Source organism: Ursus maritimus, unplaced genomic scaffold (assembly GCF_017311325.1).
Source record: "Ursus maritimus isolate PB19 unplaced genomic scaffold, ASM1731132v1 scaffold_12, whole genome shotgun sequence".
In the NCBI taxonomy this organism is placed as follows: Eukaryota; Metazoa; Chordata; class Mammalia; order Carnivora; family Ursidae; genus Ursus; species Ursus maritimus.
The window spans coordinates 70,110,631-70,132,222 of NW_024423564.1; the positions used below are offsets into that span (position 1 = coordinate 70,110,631).

Here is a 21,592-nt window from a genome sequence, read left to right on the forward strand (position 1 = left end):
ACTGGGGTTTGGCTTCATTACATAGGAATGGTTTAGTTGGGAGCTGCATGGGGGAGAAGCCACTGTGAGCAGAGCCCCAGAACCTGGCTTCTGGGACAGGAGGCCTCCTCAGGCCAGGTCACCTGGATCACACCAGCCTGCCTCATGGATGGGGGAGGGTGTGGGAAGCCAGGGCTGGGCGCCCTGGAGCCTCACTGGGTGCTGTGCTCCTCGATGAAGCCCCTCTCTCTCCCAGTGTTGGCACACTGAGGGCTGGGGGCTTCCTCCTCAGTGACAGGGTCTCTGTCCTGTTCTCTGCTGTCCTGAGTCAGACCCCCACAGGGAGTCCACTGCAGCACTGACCAGGCCACAGTGGCCTCTTGCTCCCGTTGACGGGACCTCAGGATTTGGTGGTGTCTACGGCCAGCTAAAGCTGCCTTCAGCTCCCTCTGAGACCCTCAGGGCTGGAGGCCTTTGTCTGCCCCACAGGGGAGTTCCCACCCTGAGATCCCCTCACTCTCTGGAGGGCTGTTGCTTTTCTGGCATTTCCTGGCCCAGCCTGGAACAGCCTCTCCCTGGCTGCTCACCCCAAGCACTAGGGCTGTGGGGGTGTCACCCACCTCCTTCCTCATGTCGCCGGGTGACAATGCTGACCCCAAATTCCAGTGTAGGCTTCCCCCCCACACCACCAAGCACATCTCCCATACCAGTCAGTGTCCTGCAAGTCACCTGAATTCTGACACAGTCCACCTGGACATAGGGTTGGATCCCACAGGTAAGGGCTCAGTCCCACAAGACTGTCCCCCACTCTCCCAGCTCAGTACCGCTGGCCCCAGAACCAGCAGAGCAAGGGCACCCCCCTAGAGCTGAAGAAGCCAATACGGGTCTTTGCTTGGATCACTGTTGCTATTGTTTTGAATGTTCTGGGTTTTTTGGATATATGAGAAAACCCTTTCTCTGCCCCCCAACCTGTCTCTCACACGTGATTTCGTAGATCCAGGGTTTTGACCGCAGTGAAACATTTTTAACTGATACCCGATTTTACTAACTTACCAGATTTCAGATACTTAAATTAATCTCTTTACTTAGTCACCTACATTCCATAATTATGTCTTCTATTTAACCAGGATATACTTGGTCAAATTGATTGTTAACGAAGATGATATTTAAGAGTTCTCACCTTAGTCGGGCAAGCTGAGACACTATTCAGTAGCAGGGATTGAATTGACTTCACTTGTGAATTCAATCTCTACGAAGCTCTCCCTGAAAAACTGACCTGGCTTACAAGGTCACAACCTCATAGATGTCACCCACTGGCCAGCAGGAAATTTCTGGAAACTTTGGAGCCTTGATTGGAGAGGAATTCACCCAAATTTATACGTACTGTGGGTCAAATATGAAGGACAGACTTTCTTGGGATTGGGTTTCCAACCTCAGCATATCGAATAATAGAGCATTTAAAAATTTCAATTTGAGATTCTATATGGAAACTTCCAGGCAAAAGTTAATTCTGTGGCTTTAAAAGTGCTTCAATACTGCATGTCTCTAGACGGTCCGGATGGCTAACATTCCTACTACACCGGTACAGTGAGGCCGGACAGAAGGAGACCAGTTTTTTTTTAATCAAGAATAATTTTTGAAGATTATTTATGATCACAAGGGTCGGTATTGTAAGAAAAAACATCAAGTAAGACTCACAGAGGGAACAGGGATTTCTTGGTGTCCAGCAGACCCCCAGAGGATTATCTAACATTATAAGGCTGTTCTATTTTAATTAACTTTCTGTGGCCTTGGGTATTTTATAAGTCTGCAGGTGTAACTGTGGAGTTCTAGAAAGCTAGTAGCAAGACAAATGATTTCTGTCTATAATATGCAAATAATTCCTATTCATAAAAACCTAAATCAAATTTGTCCAGGAGAGAATATAAATTTGTGTAAGCCAAGTGCTCCAATCATCACATCTTACTGGATCCTTCATGAGTTAATGAGCTTAGTGAAATCTTTGACACATGTTCATTTAAGAAAAACCATAAAGGAAAACATTCATAAGTTTATTAAGAATTCTATTGATTAAAATTCATTATTCTATTCATCAAAGAAAAGAAAACTCTTTAGCAGTAAAAACAAAGCAACATGATACAAGTCAAAACCTATTATCAAGTGAATAAATCAAGTTCCAGAAGAATAAATGTAGTATAATTCAATTTAAAAATCACCACAGCCATAAAGGAAGGATAAGATCTTGCCACTTGTGACAACATGGAAGGACCACTTAGAGAGCATTATGCTGAGTGAAATAAGTCAGAATGAGAAAGACAAGTACCATGTGATTTCACTCCTGTGTGTAATCTAAAAAAACAAAAGGACAAACAAAGAAACCAAAAGTAGAATCGGACCTATAAATAAAGAGAACAAACTGGTGGTTGCCAGAGGGGAGGGAGGTGAGAGGATGGGCAAAATGGGTGAAGGGGAGAGGGAGATACTGGCTTCCAGTAATGGAACGAAAAAGTCATGGGAATAAAGGTCACAGCACAGGGAGTATGGGCAACGACACTGTAATAGCGTTCATGGGGACAGGTGGTAGCTACGCTTGTGCTGAGCACAGCGTAATGTGCAGAGATGTTGAATGACTGTGCTGTGCACCTGAAACTACATTGTGAGACAGCTATTCCCCCAATCATAATAAACAAGATAAAATGAGAATGTGACCAAAAAATAGAGTGCTTTAAACATTTAAGAAATCATGAGAACACGTGATAGTTTAATAATTGTATTATATTTCTTTTAAAATATTAAGAAAAACAAAGATATTTTGAACCTTAAAATCGAGATGCTGAAATGTTAACGGTAATTATCTCCACGTCTAAGGTAATGGATAGTTTTCATTTTCTTCTTTTCATTTGCATCTGTGTTCTAAAATGTAAGAATAAACTGTATTACTTTTGCAATAAAGAAAACAAGCAATGTTGAGAAATCATTCTTTTTGATGGTTGAGTAATATTCCATTGTATATATGGACCACATCTTCTTAGTCCAGTCATCTGTTGAAGGGCATCTCGGCTCCTTCCACGATTTAGCTATTGTGCACAATGCTGCTATGAATATTGGGGTGCATATGGCCCTTCTCTTCACTACGTCTGTATCTTTGGGGTAAATACCCAGTAGTGCAATTGCTGGATCATAGGTAGCCAATTTTTAACTTTAAGGGACCGCCACACTATTTTCCAAAGTGGCTGTACCAATCTGCATTCGCACCAACAGGGTAAGAGGGATCCCCTTTCTCCACATTCTCTCCAACATTTGTTGTTTCCTGCCTTGTCAATTTTTGCCATTCTAACTGGCGTTAGGTGGTATCTCGATGTGGTTTTGATTTGAATTTCCCTGATGGCTAATGATTTTGACATTTTTTCATGTGACTGTTAGTCATTTGTATGTCTTCATTGGAAGAGTGTCTGTTCATATCTTCTGCCCATTTTTTGATTGGATTATTTGTTTCCCGTTTTCTCAACATTTGCAGCAACATGGACGGGACTGGAGGAGATAATGCTAAGCGAAATAAGTCAAGCAGAGAAAGACAATTATCATATGGTTTCACTCATTTATGGAACATAAGAAGTAGGAAGATTGGTAGGAGAAGAAGGGGAAGAAGAAAGGGGGGGTAAACAGAAGGGGGAATGAACCATGAGAGACTACGGACTCTGGGAAACAAACTGAGGGCTTCAGAGGGGAGGGGGGTGGAGGAATGGGATAGGCCGGTGATGGGTAGTAAGGAGGGCACGTATTGCATGGTGCACTGGGTGTTATACGCAACTAATGAATCATGGAACTTTACATCAAAAACTAGGGATGTACTGTATGGTGAATAACATAATATATTAAAAAATTATTATAAAAAAAAGAAAACAAGCAATGAACTGAGAGAAGATAGTCTCAATGCATGTAATAAACAAGGAAGATCCAAAATATATAAGAAAGTGCAAATCAAGGAAAGGAAAATGATATCTCATAATCGTTGAAAATTACAGCTTGTTTTTCACTATGAGAAATGCTTTTCATGTATTATCTCATGTAACCCTTCCAACAAACTCCTGAGGTCTATACTACTTTCTTCCCGTTGACAGATGGGGAAACGGAGGCTCAGAGAGTTATGTACCTTGCCTGTCACCACTGAGTTAGTACAGGGTACGGCTGGGATAGAATACGGGAGTCCGGCTTTTGAGCTTAGCTCACTACACAACACTACCAGAAATCTGATGAAAAAATGCTAAATTCATTAGCAACCAGGGAACTACAAATGAAACAAAAAAAGATGTTACCACTTTCCACCTGTGAGACAGATAGCAACTTCAGAATGCTTGAGATAGAGAAATAATGTCAAGTGTTGATGAGAACTAGACGGGTGTATCAGTATAATTACTTGGAGAACAGTTGAGGAGTATCTAGTAAATCTGACGTTTCTTTGATTCTGCCACTGCCCAGTCCATGGCTACACATAAATCCTAGGGGGGGATCCTTGTATATGGAGAAATGTTCAGAGACATTTGTTGCAGAATTGTTTAAATTGTGAGAAACTGGAAATAAATGTTTGACAATAAAGAATTAGGTAAATGAGGGGCACCTCGGTGGCTCAGTCAATTAAGTGCCCGACTCTTGATTTTGGGTCAGGTCATGATCTCCGGGTCCTGAGATTGACCCCGAATTGACTCCATGCTCAGCAGGGAGTCTGCTTGAGATTCTTCTCCCTTTTCCTCTGCCCCTCCCCCATCCCTCTCCAAAAACAAAAAACTAAAGAAAACAAAGATTCTCCCTCTCCCTTTCCTTTGGCCCTTCCCCTTCCACTCAGGCACATGTACCCGTGCTCTCTCTCAAAAAAGAAAAAAAAGAAAAAAATTAGATAAATGAGGCGTGGTATGTTCAAATGCTCGCTACAGAGAATGCGGTAGGCCTGTGTCTACCAAATGGGTCGATGTCAAAAACATGATTCTGAGTTACACTTTTTTCAGAATAATGGAGATATCATGCCACCATTATAAATTTTCAAACTCAAAGAAGAACAATGCTGTGGGTGCAATTGTCTGTAAGCAAAAGTTTCAAACCACACGGAGCAGACTTCAGTTGAATGGTAGTGGTTGATTCCTAGGAGCCGGGACTATTCAAAGGACACTTCAATGGTATCTGTAATTATTTAATGTTTTTTAAAAAAGAAAAAGGCTCAGACTAAATAAGGCAAAATATTAACCAGTGTTTATCTGGGGTATGGAAAAATGGGTCTTTGTATATTATTTCTCTCTGTGGGTGTCTGTCTCTTTCTTTCTCCCCTGTTCTCTCTATATACAGATAAACGCATACAAATATATTTTTCTTTATGAAATATATACACATAGTACTTAATTCTCAAAATAAAAGTGAGATTAAATAAAAAAGCGGGGAAGACTTAGTACCACAACGTACTCCAAACCAAATCAATTATTAGTCACATTGCTACACATTTGTGTCTAAAATAGTTTAGCTTGGAATTTATAGCTCCTAGTGCAAAAAGCAATGCTAATTATTACTTGTAAGTGCATGTAAATACTGTGGACCTGCATGGTCTACTATTCACGTCATTTTCACCCCCAAATCTCTTACACTGTGGAGAAGCATGTGTGCATATTACACATTTGGCTGTGATCAGAGGAACAGACATCAACTTCTCGAGGTGAGGATGGAACCAGGAAAAACAATAAAGCAATAGCCGTGAACCACGACCTAGTCACTGCCGAAGAAAGCCTTTGTTCTCAACACTCAACTGAGTCATTGGGTGGTGGCAGCCATGGAGGGGCCTTCATTTATGGGTAGCCATACAGCCACCCCTAACTTGGGTGCTCACAACCCCAGAAAGGCTCAGGTTGGTTGGAACCTACTTGTATGTCAACCAAATGAGTCCCATCAAATCTGCCCACGACTCCGGACAGCTCTGACGCAGCCTGGGTCACTGAGCGGTTCTTCTGTGACCAAGTACATTCAGAAAGGCCCTTTTCACATCCTTGTTCCGGAGGCTGTAGATGACGGGGTTGAGGAAGGCAGAGACAACATTGTAGAACAGGGCCAGCTTCTTGTCCCGCTCGGGGTCATACCAGGAGCCGGGCCTCATGTACATGATCATGCATGGCCCATAGAACATGATGACCACAGTGATGTGGGAAGCACACGTGGAGAAAGACTTGAGCCTCCCCTGGGTTGAGTGGATTCTTAAGATGGAGGCAAAGATTCGCACATAGGAGGCCAGGATGAGGGAGAATGGGACCAAGAGCAGGATGAAACCCAAGATGAAGTCCAAATGGTCATTGAAGGACGTGTCCGCACAGGCCAATTTCAGGACAGCAGGGACCTCACAGAAGAAGTGGTTTATCTTGTTGGGGCCACAGTAAGGCAGCTGCATGGTGAAGACGGTGTAGATCAGGGCCCCAGCTACGCTAATGCACCAACAGCCTGTGACCATCTTGATACAAATGGGACGGCTCATGAGTAGGGGATAGTGAAGGGGGAAACAGATGGCCACATACCTGTCATAGGCCATAATGGCATAGAGGACACACTCAGCAATGCCCAGGACCAAGAAGATGAACATCTGGGCAGCACAAGCTCCCCAGGAGATGGTGTTCTTTGGACACACCATATTAACCAACATCTGGGGCATGGTGGTAGTGACATAACTCACGTCCACCAAGGAGAGGACACTGAGAAAGAAGTACATGGGCGTGTGCAGGTGTGAGTCCAGGTAGATCAGGGTGACGATGAGTCCATTTCCCAGAAGAGTGATGAGGTAGAGGAGAAGGAAGAAGGAGAACAGGGCTAGCCTGACCTGTGAGTCACTGGAGAATCCCAGGAGGAGGAACTCAGACACAGAGCTGTGGTTCTCCTTGCCAAGGCTCTGCATGGTGGGCTGCCTATTAGGGAGACAAGGGCTTCCCTGCTCTGTGTTTGGCCCTTGGGGGAAGGAAGACAGAGCTGACAGAAGCGGAGTCACACACACATAGCGCTTTGCACAGACTCGCACGGATTTCATCAAACCTTGTGGAGTGGGACGCAAAGGGAAGGAAGGATAGGGCATGTGGCACCCGGAAATACATCAGGAGATCTGGATTCCTACCTGTAATGGAACATAGGATGCCTGACTGCCCACAGGTCCTTGTCTGGAAACCACCCCCACCCACAGACGGCAAGGCATTCGGTAGCCATGTTTGTAGCAGGGGACGCAGACAACCAGGCCACTGCTGAGTTGTACCAAAGTGTACACCTGTCCCGGTCTGGAGGACAATTCTCTGCTGAGAATTCAAAAGGACGACACTGTCGGTGTCTATGTCAGTGGGCTGTGTGTGCCTGATGTACAATATCCCGGAGTCAGTGTGGTGGTAACAAGGTCACAGGGGCGCTGGCGCAATAGAGAAGAAAAGTGGAGCCTTGAGAAATGCTAAAGAGCAGACGTGCAGGGCAGCAGACAGAGACCTCACAGCCCCAAGCCACCGGGAGCGTGACTCTGACTCCTGACTTACAGCCCCAGGTCCCCCTTCGTTTCCTGTGCTTGGATGCCTGTGGGATTTTCTGTTGAATCCTTACAGTCACTCCCCCATGAGCACATTTCTAATGCAGCTCTTCCTGAATGTCCCGTGGTTGTCACTTACCCAGCTGTGTGACCTTGGGAAAGTCCCTTCACGTCCATTGGCCTCAGTCATCCACCTGTTAGAGACGAAACATCTGTGGTACAGAGGGTCAGATGGACAGAGGGACAGAACAAGGCAAGTCACACAAGGGGAAAGAGGCAGAAGAGAGAGGAGGAGACAGGACCAGGTCTGTCTGCGGTTCTGGAAAGGGGGGGCGGGAGAAACAGGGGGGCTGCCCGGGGCAAGTACACCACCGAGAGCCAGCCGAGCCCAGGCAGGGAAGGAAAGGGACAGAGGCCATAGGAAGGGGCATGGAGACAGGAGGGAGAAGGAGCTGGAAGAGGACAGCGAGCAGGTGGCTGACGGCAGACCAGACAGAGTGGACAGAGGAGTGGAGCCCGAGGGGGCGGGAAGCTGGAGGAGGGAAGTGCCGAGGGCCAGGTTCCATGGGGAGACCCAGGGAAACGCTGCAGGGGGGCATCTGTGTGAATCACAGTGACAGCAGAGGCTGAGAAGAGGAGAACCAGGGACCCTAGAGAGGGGCCTCACCACAGGCTCCTGCAGAGGCCCAGCAAGCAATCCACAGAGGAGTCAAGAGGTAAAGGGAGGCCGAGCGAGCGGCAGACCCAGTCAGAACAGCAGAGCCAGGGGTGCCTGGGTGGTTCAGTCATTAAGCATCTGCCTTAGAAGAAGAAGAAGAGCAGAGCCAGAGCCAGAGCTGCAGGAGGCAGGGGGAGGACAGAGACAGAACCTTGGAGGCAGGGAAGCAGGGCAGCAAGCAGAAACAGAGCCAGGAAGAGACCGACGGACAGGGAGGGAAAGCAAGAAAGAGAAAGGCAGGGACAGGCAGTCGTGCGCTCACTCACACAGACATGAGGAGAGAGACAGGCGGCCGGTGAGCACGACTGTGGCCCAGGCTGGACTCCTCCTCGACCTCCCTGCGAGGTCGCTTGTCCCCAGCATGGTCGGGGCATTGCTGTCCGAGCTTATCAGCCCACAGGGAAGGGGGTTGTGGGCAGGGCTCCCGCAGACTCAGGGGCCACTCCTGAGTGGCATGTGGCCCCAGGGCCCTAGTCGGGAGAGTCCCTGCAGCCTCTGGCCCAGGCTCCTGCTGAGGAACCTCACTCCCCAAGGACCTCAGGCCGTGGGCTCCTGGAGGCCCAGGTGCAGCGGGGGAGAAGGGGCTCAGCCGGGGTGGCATGGCCCACGCTGGGGAGGGTGTGTGTGGGGCTCAGACAGGGCGCCGAGGGCAGGTCTTTTCTCAGCTGTTCCTCCTTCCCCAGGAAAAAAAAATGAGGCACCAGGGGAGGTCTAGGGTGATGAAGGCCAAGAAATTGTCCTCTCCCGTGCCAAGCGGTGTCCCCGGGGCTGTCTCACCCATTGTGTACTGCAGGCAAAGTGTCTAGGGTCCTGGGGCTTTCTTAATCCACAGACACGCTGGAGGCCCTGAAGAAAACAATACTGGCTCAAAGATCGGGACCTCACAAAATAAAAAACAGTAAATATTTAAATGACTTTCAAAATAACAGTTTATCAGGCAGCGTGAACTCATTCAACTTTCTCATTGTGACATAGTGACACATTAATTATGCTTATGTGGGGCATGGTTACACTTCCCCGTGTCTTATAAATGATGGTACCCATGGAGGTCCTCAACTGCCCAGTGGCTCTCAGGTCTCAGCCCTTCGAGAGGGTATGTTCTGGTGTTTCAGATAACTTGTGAGCAGCTTTCCTCTTGGTGGAGAGAAGAGCCAGAGTAAAGGGTCAGAACTGTAGCAACAAAGACTCAAGACCGATAAGTGAAGAACTTACACCCTGCAATTCTGAGGTAGCAGCAAAGACCTGGGAGCCCTCTGTCTTTTGATGTTTCTGGCCAAAGGGTGAGGAGATGAGTTCTGCCTGGAGGTCAAAGGAAACGTCGCACTCCATCCTTTCTGGGCATGAGAAGGCCGGGTGCTCACAGATGGCCCAGGGGGCTGGCATAGCATTTGGAACGAGACCTGATATGTCTCCCAGGAGTCAGACTGGGGTTTGGCTTCATTACATAGGAATGGTTTAGTTGGGAGCTGCATGAGGGAGAAGCCACTGTGAGCAGAGCCCCAGAACCTGGCTTCTGGGACAGGAGGCCTCCTCAGGCCGGGCCACCTGGCTCACACCAGCCTGCCTCATGGATGGGGGAGGGTGTGGGAAGCCAGGGCTGGGCGCCCTGGAGCCTCACTGGGTGCTGTGCTCCTCGATGAAGCCCCTCTCTCTCCCAGTGTTGCCACAGTGAGGGCTGGGGGCTTCCTCCTCAGTGACAGGGTCTCTGTCCTGTTCTCTGCTGTCCTGAGTCAGACCCCCACAGGGAGTCCACTGCAGCACTGACCAGGCCACAGTGGCCTCTTGCTCCCGTTGACGGGACCTCAGGATTTGGTGGTGTCTACGGCCAGCTAAAGCCGCACTCAGCTCCCTCTGAGACCCTCAGGACTGGGGGTCTTTGTCTGCCCCACAGGGGAGCTCCCATCCCGAGATCCCCTCACTCTCTGGAGGGCTGTTGCTTTTCTGGCATTTCCTGGCCCAGCCTGGAACAGCCTCTCCCTGGCTGCCCACCCCAAGCGCTAGGGCTGTGGGGGTGTCACCCACCTCCTTCCTCATGTCGCCGGGTGACAATGCTGACCCCAAATTCCAGTGTAGGCTTCCCCCCCACACACACCACCAAGCACATCTCCCATACCAGTCAGTGTCCTGCAAGTCACCTGAATTCTGACAGGCCACCTGGACATAGGGTTGGATCCCACAGGTAAGGGCTCAGTCCTACAAGACTGTCCCCCACTCTCTCACTTCAGACGCCAACTGAAAGTCCATGTTCTCACCTGTGTATCTGACCCCCTCCTTGGGTTCAATTAAAACGTTGAATGGCTTATAGAACTCAGAGAAATATTTAGTACAGATGACCAAGTTGTGTTAAAAGGATGGAACTCAGGAGTAGCCAGATGGAGGAGGCCCACAGAGAGAGGTATGAGGGAGAGGGCACCGGGAGTCCTAGAACATCCAGGTGGTCACTAGCTCAGAGGCTGTCTGAACCCATCCTTTTGGGATTTGATGGAGGCTTCATTACGTAGGTATGACTGATTACATCTCCGGCCATTGTTGATCGAACTCCATCTCCAGCCCCTCTCATCTGCCCAGAGGTTGAGGGTGGGACTGAAAATCCTCTAATCCCACGGTTGGCTCCACCGGCTGTCCAGAAGTCACCTCACTGACACAACACAAGATGCCTTTATGGCTCTCATCACTTAGGAAATTCCAAGGTTCTTAGGAGCTCTGTGCCAGGAACCAGAAGACTAAATCTATATTCCTTCTTATAAATCCCAATATCACCCAGGCTCTGTAGGAAATAAGTGTTCACACAGCTGCTAACGTCATCTTTGAAACCTTCAGCACTCACTTGGTTCCTCCCCTGCTCAAGAACCTTCAATGGTTCTCATCTGCGGGAAAAGTCACGCAAAACGACAACTGCTGTTTCCTGTCTGATCTCCATTCATGTGCCTCCCAGGTAGGCAGCTCTCTAAGAGAGCCCCCGCGGATCGCTACCTCCTGGTAATCACACCTGTGTGTAATCCCCAGCACTTGAGGTTGGTTGGGACCCAGCATTTTCCTTTGAACGAATTAAACAGGGCAAAAGGATGAGATATGACTTCTGAGATTTGATTAAGAAAAGACTGACTTCCATGTTGCTTGAACTGTCTCTCTTGGACTCTTCTCACTTTCTTGCTCTGATGAAGTAAGTTGGCCTGTGGTGAGCTGCCCTATGGAGAAGTCCATGCGTCAAGGAACAGAGGGTAGTCGCTAGCCAACAGACAATAGGGGACTGAGGCCATTGGAGCAATAGCCAGGGCGGAACGGATGGCTGCCAACAGTCACAGGACTCCGTGACAGTAGCGCTGGCCCCAGAACCGGCAGAGCAAGGGCACCCCCCTAGAGCTGAAGAAGCCAATACGGGTCTTTGCTTGGATCACTGTTGCTATTGTTTTGAATGTTCTGGGTTTTTTGGATATATGAGAAAACCCTTTCTCTGCCCCCCAACCTGTCTCTCACACGTGATTTTGTACATCCAGGGTTTTGACCGCAGTGAAACATTTTTAACTGATACCTGATTTTACTAACTTACCAGATTTCAGATACTTAAATTATTCTCTTTACTTAGTGACCTACATTCCATAATTATGTCTTCCTTTTAACCAGGATATACTTGGTCAAATTGCTTGGTAACAAAGATGATATTTAAGAGTTCTCACCTTAGTCGGGCAAGCTGAGATACTATTCAGTAGCAGGATTGAATTGATTCACTTGTGAATTCAATCTCTACAAAGCTGTCCCTGAAAAACTGACCTGGCTTACAAGGTCACAACCTTATAGATGGTAAGAAATATCACCCAGTGGCCAGCAGGAAACTTCTGGAAACTTTGGAGCCTTGACTGGAGGGGAATTCACCCAAATTTATAGGTACTGTGGGTCAAATATGAAGGACAGACTTTCCTGGGATTGGTTTTCCAACCTCAGCATAACGAATAGAGCATTTAAAAAGTTGAATTTGAGATGCCATATGGAAACTTCCAGGCAGAGGTTAACTCTGTGGCTTTAGAAGTGGTTCAATACTGCATGTCTCTAGGTTTGCAAAGCATTCTCAAGATGGACCATATGGCTAACATTTCTATTATGCTGATACAAGCAGTGAGGCCAGACATAATGAGACCAGTTGTTTTAAAATCAAGAATAATTTTTGAAGATTATTTAAGATCACATGGGAAGGTATTGTAAGAAAAAACATCATCTAAGACTTGCAGGAGGGAACAGGGATTTCTTGCTGTCCTCTTGGTACAGTGCTGGATATTGTCTAGGACAATATTGTCTAGGATTATCTAACTTTATAAGGGTGTATTATTTTAATTGACTTTCTATGGCCTTGCGTATTTTATTTATTTATTTATTTATTTATTTATTTATTTATTTATTTTTATTTTATTTTTTTTAAAGATTTTATTTATTTATTCGACAGAGATAGAGACAGCCAGCGAGAGAGGGAACACAAGCAGGGGGAGTGGGAGAGGAAGAAGCAGGATCCCAGCAGAGGAGCCTGATGTGGGGCTCGATCCCAGATCGCCGGGATCACGCCCTGAGCCAAAGGCAGACGCCCAACCGCTGTGCCACCCAGGTGCCCCGGCCTTGCGTATTTTATAACTGTGCATGTGTAACTGTTGAGTTAAAGAAAACTGGTAGCAAGACAAATGATTCGTATTTATAATAATGCAAATAATTCCTATTCATAGAATTGAAAATGGAATTTGTCCAGTAGAAAATATATATTTGCGTCAGCCAAATTCTCCTTTGAACCAATCTTAACATCTTACTGGTTCCTTCATGAATTAATGAGCTTAGTGAAATCTTTGACACGTGTTCATTTAAGAAAAACCATAAAGGAAAAGATTCATAAGTTTATAGAATTCTATTTATTAGAAGTCATTATTCATTTCATCCAAAGACAAGAAAACTCTTCAGCAGTGAGAACAAAGTGACATGATAAATGTCAAAACCCATTATCGAGTAAATAAATCAAGTTACAGAAGAATACATATGGTATAATTCAAATTAAAAATCATCACACAGCCATGAAAAAGGATGACATCTTGCCATTTGTGACAACATGGAAGGACCACCTAGAGGACATTATGCTGAGTGAAATAAGTCAGATTGAGAAAAAAAAGTACCTTCTGATTTCACTCATATGTGGAATCTAAAAAACAAAAGGACAGATTATGGAAAAATATTCCATGCTCATGGATCAGAAGAATTAACATAGTTAAAATGTCCATGCTACCCAGAGCAATCTACACTTTCAATGCTATCCCGATCAAAATACCGAGGACATTTTTCAAAGAACTGGAACAAATAATCCTTAAATTTGTATGGAACCAGAAAAGGCCCCAAATCGCCAGGGAACTGTTGAAAAGTAAAAACAAAATTGGGGGCATCACAATGCCGGATTTCAAGCTGTACTACAAAGCTGTGATCACAAAGACAGCATGGTACTGGCACAAAAACAGACACACAGACCAATGGCACAGAATAGAGAACCCAGAAATGGACCCTCGGCTCTTTGGGCAACTAATCTTTGATAAAGCAGGAAAAAACATCTGGTGGAAAAAAGACAGTCTCTTCAATAAATGGTGCTGGGAAAATTGGACAGCTATATGCAAAAGAATGAAACTTGACCACTCTCTCACACCATGCACAAAGATAAACTCCAAATGGATGAAAGACCTAGATGTGAGACAGGAATCCATCAACATTCTAGAGGAGAACATAGGCAGCAACCTCTACGACATCGGCCAAAGCAACCTTTTTCATGACACATCTCCAAAGGCAAGAGAAACAAAAGATAAAATGAACTTATGGGACTTCATCAAGATAAAAAGCTTCTGCACAGCCAAGGAAACAGTCAAAAAAAAACTAAGAGGCAGCCCACAGAATGGGAGAATATATTTGCAAATGACACTGCAGATAAAAGACTGGTATCCAAGATCTACAAAGAACTTCTCAAACTCAATACACAAGAAACAAATAAACAAATCAAAAATGGGCAGAAGATATGAACAGAACTTTTCCAATGAAGACATACAAATGGCTAACAAACACATGAAAAAATGTTCAAAATCATTAGCCATCAGGGAAATTCAAATCAAAACCACACTAAGATACCACCTTATGCCAGTTAGAATGGCAAAAATTGACAAGGCAAGAAACAATTGCTGGAGAGGATGTGGAGAAAGGGGATCCCTCCTACATTGTTGGTGGGAATGCAAGTTGGTACAGCCACTCTGGAAAACAGTGTGGAGGTCCCTTAAAAAGTTAAAAATTGAGCTACCCTATGACCCAGCCATTGCACTACTGGGTATTTACCCCAAAGATACAGACGTAGTGAAGAGAAGGGCCATATGCACCCCAATGTTCATAGCAGCATTGTCCACAACAGCCAAAGCGTGGAAGGAGCAGAGATGCCCTTCAACAGATGACTAGATTAAGAAGTTGTGGTCCATATATACAACGGAATATTACTCAGCTATCAGAAAGAACGAATTCTCAACATTTGCTGCGACATGGATGGCACTGGAGGAAATAATGCTAAGTGAAATAAGTCAAGCAGAGAAAGACAAATATCATATGATTTCTCTCATCTATGGAACATAAGAAATAGGATGATTGGTAGGGGAAAAAAGGGATAAAGAAAGGGGGGTAATCAGAGGGGGGAATGAAGCATGAGAGACTATGGACTATAAGAAACAAACTGAGGGCCTCAGAGGGGAGGGGGGTGGGGGAATGGGGTAGACCGGTGATGGGTAGTAAGGAGGCCACGTATTGCATGGTGCACTGGGTGTTATACGCAACTAATGAGTCATCGAACTTTATATCGGAAACCGGGGATGTACTGTATGGTGACTAACATAATATAATAAAAAATCATTAAAAAATAAATAAATAAAAATAAAAATAAAAAATTAAAGGACAAACAAAGAAACCAAAGGTAGAATCGGACCTATAAATAAAGAGAACAAACTGGTGGTTGCCAGAGGGGAGGGAGGTGAGAGGATGGGCAAAATGGGTGAAGGGGAGAGGGAGATACTGGCTTCCAGTAATGGAACGAAAAAGTCATGGGAATAAAGGTCACAGCACAGGGAGTATGGGCAACGACACTGTAATAGCGTTCATGGGGACAGGTGGTAGCTACGCTTGTGCTGAGCACAGCGTAATGTGCAGAGATGTTGAATGACTGTGCTGTGCACCTGAAACTACATTGTGAGACAGCTATTCCCCCAATCATAATAAACAAGATAAAATGAGAATGTGACCAAAAAATAGAGTGCTTTAAACATTTAAGAAATCATGAGAACACGTGATAGTTTAATAATTGTATCATATTTCTTTTAAAATATTAAGAAAAACATAGATCTTTTGAACCTTAAAATCGAGATGCTGAAATGTTAACTGTAATTATCTCCACGTCTAAGGTAATGGAGAGTTTTCATTTTCTTCTTTTTGTTTGCACCTGTGTTCTAAAATGTAAGAATAAACATGTACTGCTTTTGCAATAAAGAAAACAAGCAATGAACCGAGAGAAGATAGTCTCAATGCATGTAATAAACAAGGAAGGTCCAAAACATGTAATAAACTGCAAATCAAGGAAAGGGAAACGATATCTCATATTCACTGAATATTTAGTTTGTTTTTCACTATGACAAATGCTTTTCATGTACTATCTCATGTAATCCTTCCAACAACCTCCTGAGGTCTATACTACTTTCTTCCCGTTGACAGATGGGGAAACTGAGGCTCAGAGAGTTATGTACCTTGCCTGTCCCCACTGAGTTAGTACAGGGTACGGCTGGGATAGAATACGGGAGTCTGGCTTTTGAGCTTAGCTCACTACACAACACTACCAGAAATCTGATGAAAAAATGCTAAATTCACTAGCAACCAGGGAACTACAAATGAAACAAAAGAAGATGTTACCACTTTCCACATGTGAGACAGATAGCAACTTCAGAATGCTTGAGATAGAGAAATAATGTCAAGTGTTGATGAGAACTAGACGGGTGTATCAGTATAATTACTTGGAGAACAGTTGAGGAGTATCTAGTAAATCTGACGTTTCTTTGATTCTGCCACTGCCCAGTCCATGGCTACACATAAATCCTAGGGGGGGATCCTTGTATATGGAGAAATGTTCAGAGACATTTGTTGCAGAATTGTTTAAATTGTGAGAAACTGGAAATAAATGTTTGACAATAAAGAATTAGGTAAATGAGGGGCACCTCGGTGGCTCAGTCAGGGAAGCATCTGACTCTTGATCTCAGCTCAACCCTTGATCTCTGGGTCCTGAGTTCAGGCCCCCTAGTGGGCTCCATGCTGGATATGGAGCTAACTTATTTTTTTTTATAATAATTTTTTATTATATTATGTTAGTCACCATACAGTACATCCCTGGTTTCCGATGTAAAGTTCGATGATTCATTACTTGCGTATAACACTCAGGGCACCATGCAATACGTGCCCTCCTTACTACCCATCACCAGCCTATCCCATTCCCCCACCCCCTCCCCTCTGAAGCCCTCAGTTTGTTTCCTAGAGTCCATAGTCTCTCATGGGAGGTAACTTAAAAGAGAATTGAAGGTTTGGCCAAAGAATGCAACTTTATGGGGTACCTGGGTGGCTCAGTCAGTTACGCGCCTGACTTTTGATTTTGGGTCAGGTCATGATCCCAGGGTCCTGAGATTGACCCTGAATTGACTCCATGCTCACCAGGGAGTCTGCTTGAGATTCTTCTTTCTTTTCCTCTGCCCCTCCCCCATCCCTCTCCAAAAACAAAACGCAAAACAAAACAAAGATTTTCCCTCTCCCTTTCCTCCTGCCACTTCTCCCCTCCTGCTCAGGCACAGAGGTGCACTCTCCCTCTGTTAAAAAAAAAAAATAGATAAATGAGGCGTGGTATACTCAAATGCTCGCTACAGAGAATGCGGTAGGCCTGTGTCTACCAAATGGGTCGATGTCAAAAACATGATTCTGAGTTACACTTTTTTCAGAATAATGCGGATATCATGCCACCATTATAAATTTTCAGACTCAAACGAGAACAATGCTGTGGGTGCAATTGTCTGTAAGCAAAAGTCAAACCACACGGAGTAGACTTCAGTTGAATGGTAGTGGTTGATTCCTAGGAGCCGGGACTATTCAAAGGACACTTCAATGGTATCTGTAATTATTTAATCTTTTTTAAAAAAGAAAAAGGCTCAGACTAAATAAGGCAAAATATTAACCAGTGTTTATCTGGGGCATGGAAAATGGGGTCTTTGTATATTATTTCTCTCTGTGGGTGTCTGTCTCTTTCTCTCCTATTCTCTCTCTATACAGATAAATGCACACAAATATATAGATATACATATACACTTTCTTTTTCCTTTATGAAATACAGATGGTATTTGTTTCTCAAAATAAAAGTGAGATTAAATAACGAAAGCACAGAAGAGTTAGTATCACAAGCTGAGTCTAGACCAAATCAATTATTAGCCACATTGCTACACATTTGTGTCTAAAATAGTCTAGCTTGGAATTTACAGCTCCTAGTGCAAAAAGCAATGCTAACTATTACTTGTAAGCTCGAGCAGAGACTGTGGACCTGCACGGGCCACTTTTTATGTCATTTTCACCCCCAAATCCCTTACACTGTGGAGAAGCACGTGTGCACACTACACATTTGGCTGTGATCAGATGAACTGACATAAACGTTTAGAGGCTGGAGAGAACCCAGGAAAAGCAATAAAGCAATGGCCTTGAACCATGAACTAGTCACTGTAGAAAAAAGCCTTTGTTCTCAACACTCAATTGTCATTGGGGTGGTGGCAGCCAATATGGGGGCCATCAGTTTAGGGGTAGCCATACAGCCACCCCTAACTTGGGTGCTCACAACCCCAGAAAGGCTCAGGTTGGTTAGAACTTACTTATACGATACCAAATGAGTCCCATGAAGTCTGCCCACGACTCTGGACAGCTCTGACGCAGCCTGGGTCACTGAGCGGTTCTTCTGTGACCAAGTACATTCAGAAAGGCCCTTTTAACATCCTTGTTCCGGAGGCTGTAGATGACGGGGTTGAGGAAGGCAGAGACAACATTGTAGAACAGGGCCAGCTTCTTGTCCCGCTCGGGGTCATACCAGGAGCCGGGCCTCATGTACATGATCATGGCTGGCCCATAGAACATGATGACCACAGTGATGTGGGAAGCACACGTGGAGAAAGACTTGAGCCTCCCCTGGGTTGAGTGGATTCTTAAGATGGAGGCAAAGATTCGCACATAGGAGGCCAGGATGAGGGAGAATGGGACCAAGAGCAGGATGAAACCCAAGATGAAGTCCAAGAAGTCATTGAAGGACGTGTCCGCACAGGCCAATTTCAGGATGGCAGGGACCTCACAGAAGAAGTGGTTTATCTTGTTGGGGCCACAGTAAGGCAGCTGCATGGTGAAGATGGTGTAGATCAGGGCCCCAGCTACGCTAATGCACCAACAGCCTGTGATCATCTTGATACAAATGGGACGGCTCATGAGTAGGGGATAGTGAAGGGGGAAACAGATGGCCACATACCTGTCATAGGCCATAATGGCATAGAGGACACACTCAGCAATGCCCAGGACCAAGAAGATGAACATCTGGGCAGCACAAGCTCCCCAGGAGATGGTGTTCTTTGGACACACCATATTAACCAACATCTGGGGCATGGTGGTAGTGACATAACTCACGTCCACCAAGGAGAGGACACTGAGAAAGAAGTACATGGGCGTGTGCAGGTGTGAGTCCAGGTAGATCAGGGTGACGATGAGTCCATTTCCCAGAAGAGTGATGAGGTAGAGGAGAAGGAAGAAGGAGAACAGGGCTAGCCTGACCTGTGAGTCACTGGAGAATCCCAGGAGGAGGAACTCAGACACAGAGCTGTGGTTCTCCTTGCCAAGGCTCTGCATGGTGGGCTGCCTATTAGGGAGACAAGGGCTTCCCTGCTCTGTGTTTGGCCCTTGGGGGAAGGAAGACAGAGCTGACAGAAGCGGAGTCACACACACATAGCGCTTTGCACAGACTCGCACGGATTTCATCAAACCTTGTGGAGTGGGACGCAAAGGGAAGGAAGGATAGGGCATGTGGCACCCGGAAATACATCAGGAGATCTGGATTCCTACCTGTAATGGAACATAGGATGCCTGACTGCCCACAGGTCCTTGTCTGGAAACCACCCCCACCCACAGACGGCAAGGCATTCGGTAGCCATGTTTGTAGAGGGGACGCAGACAACCAGGCCACTGCTGAGTTGTACCAAAGTGTACACCTGTCCCGGTCTGGAGGACAATTCTCTGCTGAGAATTCAAAAGGACGACACTGTCGGTGTCTATGTCAGTGGGCTGTGTGTGCCTGACGTACAATGTCCCGGAGTCAGTGTGGTGGTAACAGGGTCACAGGGGCGCTGGCGCAATAGAGAAGAAAAGTGGAGCCTTGAGAAATGCTAAAGAGCAGACGTGCAGGGCAGCAGACAGAGACCTCACAGCCCCAAGCCACCGGGAGTGTGACTCTGACTCCTGACTTACAGTCCCAGGTCCCCCTTCGTTTCCTGTGCGTGGATGCCTGTGGGATTTTCTGTTGAATCCTTACAGTCACTCCCCCATGAGCACATTTCTAATGCAGCTCTTCCTGAATGTCCCGTGGTTGTCACTTACCCAGCTGTGTGACCTTGGGAAAGTCCCTTCACGTCCATTGGCCTCAGTCATCCCACCTGTTAGAGACGGAACATCTGTGGAACAGAGTAACGGCAAGGAGCATATGACATTCCGTATGTCAAGACATTTGGTGAAATACAAAGCGGTAGACAAATAAAGGGTTAGTAGAAGTAGAATGAGTCTGGAAATCAGAAGAGCAAAGGGCTGGTCCTAACTATGTCCTTGACTTGCTGTGTGATCTTGGGTCACTCCATACCCTTCTGTGACCTTCACAGCCCCATTTTTAAGTGAGGCTGTCGGACTTGCCCACTCCAAAGGAAACTGCCAGCTCTGTTATTCTTTGCTCCCAGGAATACCCGGCTGAAGACCTGTGATCACATCAGTGCCATGAGCATCAAGGGGAAGGCTGAGCTGGGCAGTCGGCTGAACAGGACTGGGCTGGCAGGAGATTCCTTTTGGGAGTTGGAGACGTGAGACCAGAGTAGAGGAGAATACATAGCGTGTAGACTTAGTGTCCACACACTTGAATCTTGTAGCCCCTTTACCTGCTCCTAAGTCATGTAGGCTCTCAGAATCCCAGGTTCTTCATGTGTAATACCCCCTCCATAGTGGAGATCATGCGAATTATACCTGGTCTACTGACACTGCTCCAAGAAGGTTGGGATTGTGATAATGGGCAGCTGAGTGGAAGGATTGGTAGAAGGAGGAGAGAGGAGCTATCCTGGTGTTTTCAAGCATCTGAGGCTCCAGAGGATAGGGTGGAAAACACGATTGTGAGGACCCCTTGCTTCAGGGTGTTGGTGGGGATCTGGAAGATGGAAACATTGTTTGAAGCTGCTTGGGCAAAAGAAAATGGTGTGATATTTTTGTGCAGAGCGTTAGGGAACTCCAGTATTGGATGAAGAAGAAAGAGGTCCTAGATCAGGCGTGTTTGTGAAGCAAGGAGGAGAGCCAGGGAAGCTCAGAGTCTTACACATTGCGGGGAAACTTTCAAGAGATAAGGACCGGTCAGCAGTGCCTGTGGCCGACCCCGAAGCCAGGATGATGAGGGCTGCAAAGGATGGGGGAGATCACATCTTTCCACCTGTCCGCACCCCAGACTGGGCTGTTCCAGGGCTTCTTCCTTCCCACTCCACCCACCAGCTACCAGTACTGTTTCATCTGTTACGCCCTTTCTCATGCCTCCTTAGACTGGAATTTAAGGGCTCCCCCATCTGCCTCTAACCAATTTCAAGTCTGTGATTCACCAGTGCCTCACTGAGACTTCTGAGCCATGGTGTTAACAGCATGGCCACCAAAAGGATCCTAGTCTGGGCAGGTGGGGTGCCCTCCTGTCTGAGCCACAGATCTTTTAAGCTAGCCGGCTTTCTCGGTATCAGCCACGCATGCCAATCCCATCTGCACTGTCCTTCCCTTGAGCTGCTTATCTGCTGGGAATACCTTCCGTAACCCTTTCTGTTTCTCCACATCCCACCGACCTCCAAGGCTCAGCTTGTGGATTCCTCCTCCTTACTCAATCGGTGTGGCCCATTCATTTTGCGTATTGTTCTCTCAGCCAGGCTGTAGGCAGAGGCCATGTCTCTTTTAGATCTCTCCACACTATCTAGCAGGGACTGGCAGACTGCTTGGGCACCTGTCCCCGTGCTGGGCTCTGGCTGCGTAGCCCACCAGACTCTAAC

At 46.2% G+C, this 21,592-nt stretch overlaps 2 protein-coding genes across 2 annotated transcripts; both read right to left on the reverse strand.

Moving 5' to 3' along the window:
- Positions 1-5,919: 5,919 nt before the first annotated feature.
- LOC103670817 (olfactory receptor 2A12-like) lies at positions 5,920-7,548 on the reverse strand. Its single transcript, XM_008699335.2, has one exon. The coding sequence runs from the start codon at positions 7,070-7,072 to the stop codon at positions 5,951-5,953; it is 1,122 nt and encodes a 373-aa protein (XP_008697557.2). The 5' UTR covers positions 7,073-7,548; the 3' UTR covers positions 5,920-5,950.
- A 10,673-nt stretch (positions 7,549-18,221) lies between these two features.
- On the reverse strand, positions 18,222-19,990 carry LOC103670818 (olfactory receptor 2A12-like). The gene has a single exon (XM_008699336.2). The coding sequence runs from the start codon at positions 19,341-19,343 to the stop codon at positions 18,222-18,224; it is 1,122 nt and encodes a 373-aa protein (XP_008697558.1). The 5' UTR covers positions 19,344-19,990.
- Positions 19,991-21,592: the final 1,602 nt, after the last annotated feature.

What these genes read in the sequence shown, in the direction of transcription:
- LOC103670818 (XM_008699336.2), bottom strand. Translation starts at nt 19,343, where the DNA reads ATGCCCTATCCTTCCTTCCCTTTGCGTCCCACTCCACAAGGTTTGATG.
- LOC103670817 (XM_008699335.2), bottom strand. Translation starts at nt 7,072, where the DNA reads ATGCCCTATCCTTCCTTCCCTTTGCGTCCCACTCCACAAGGTTTGATG.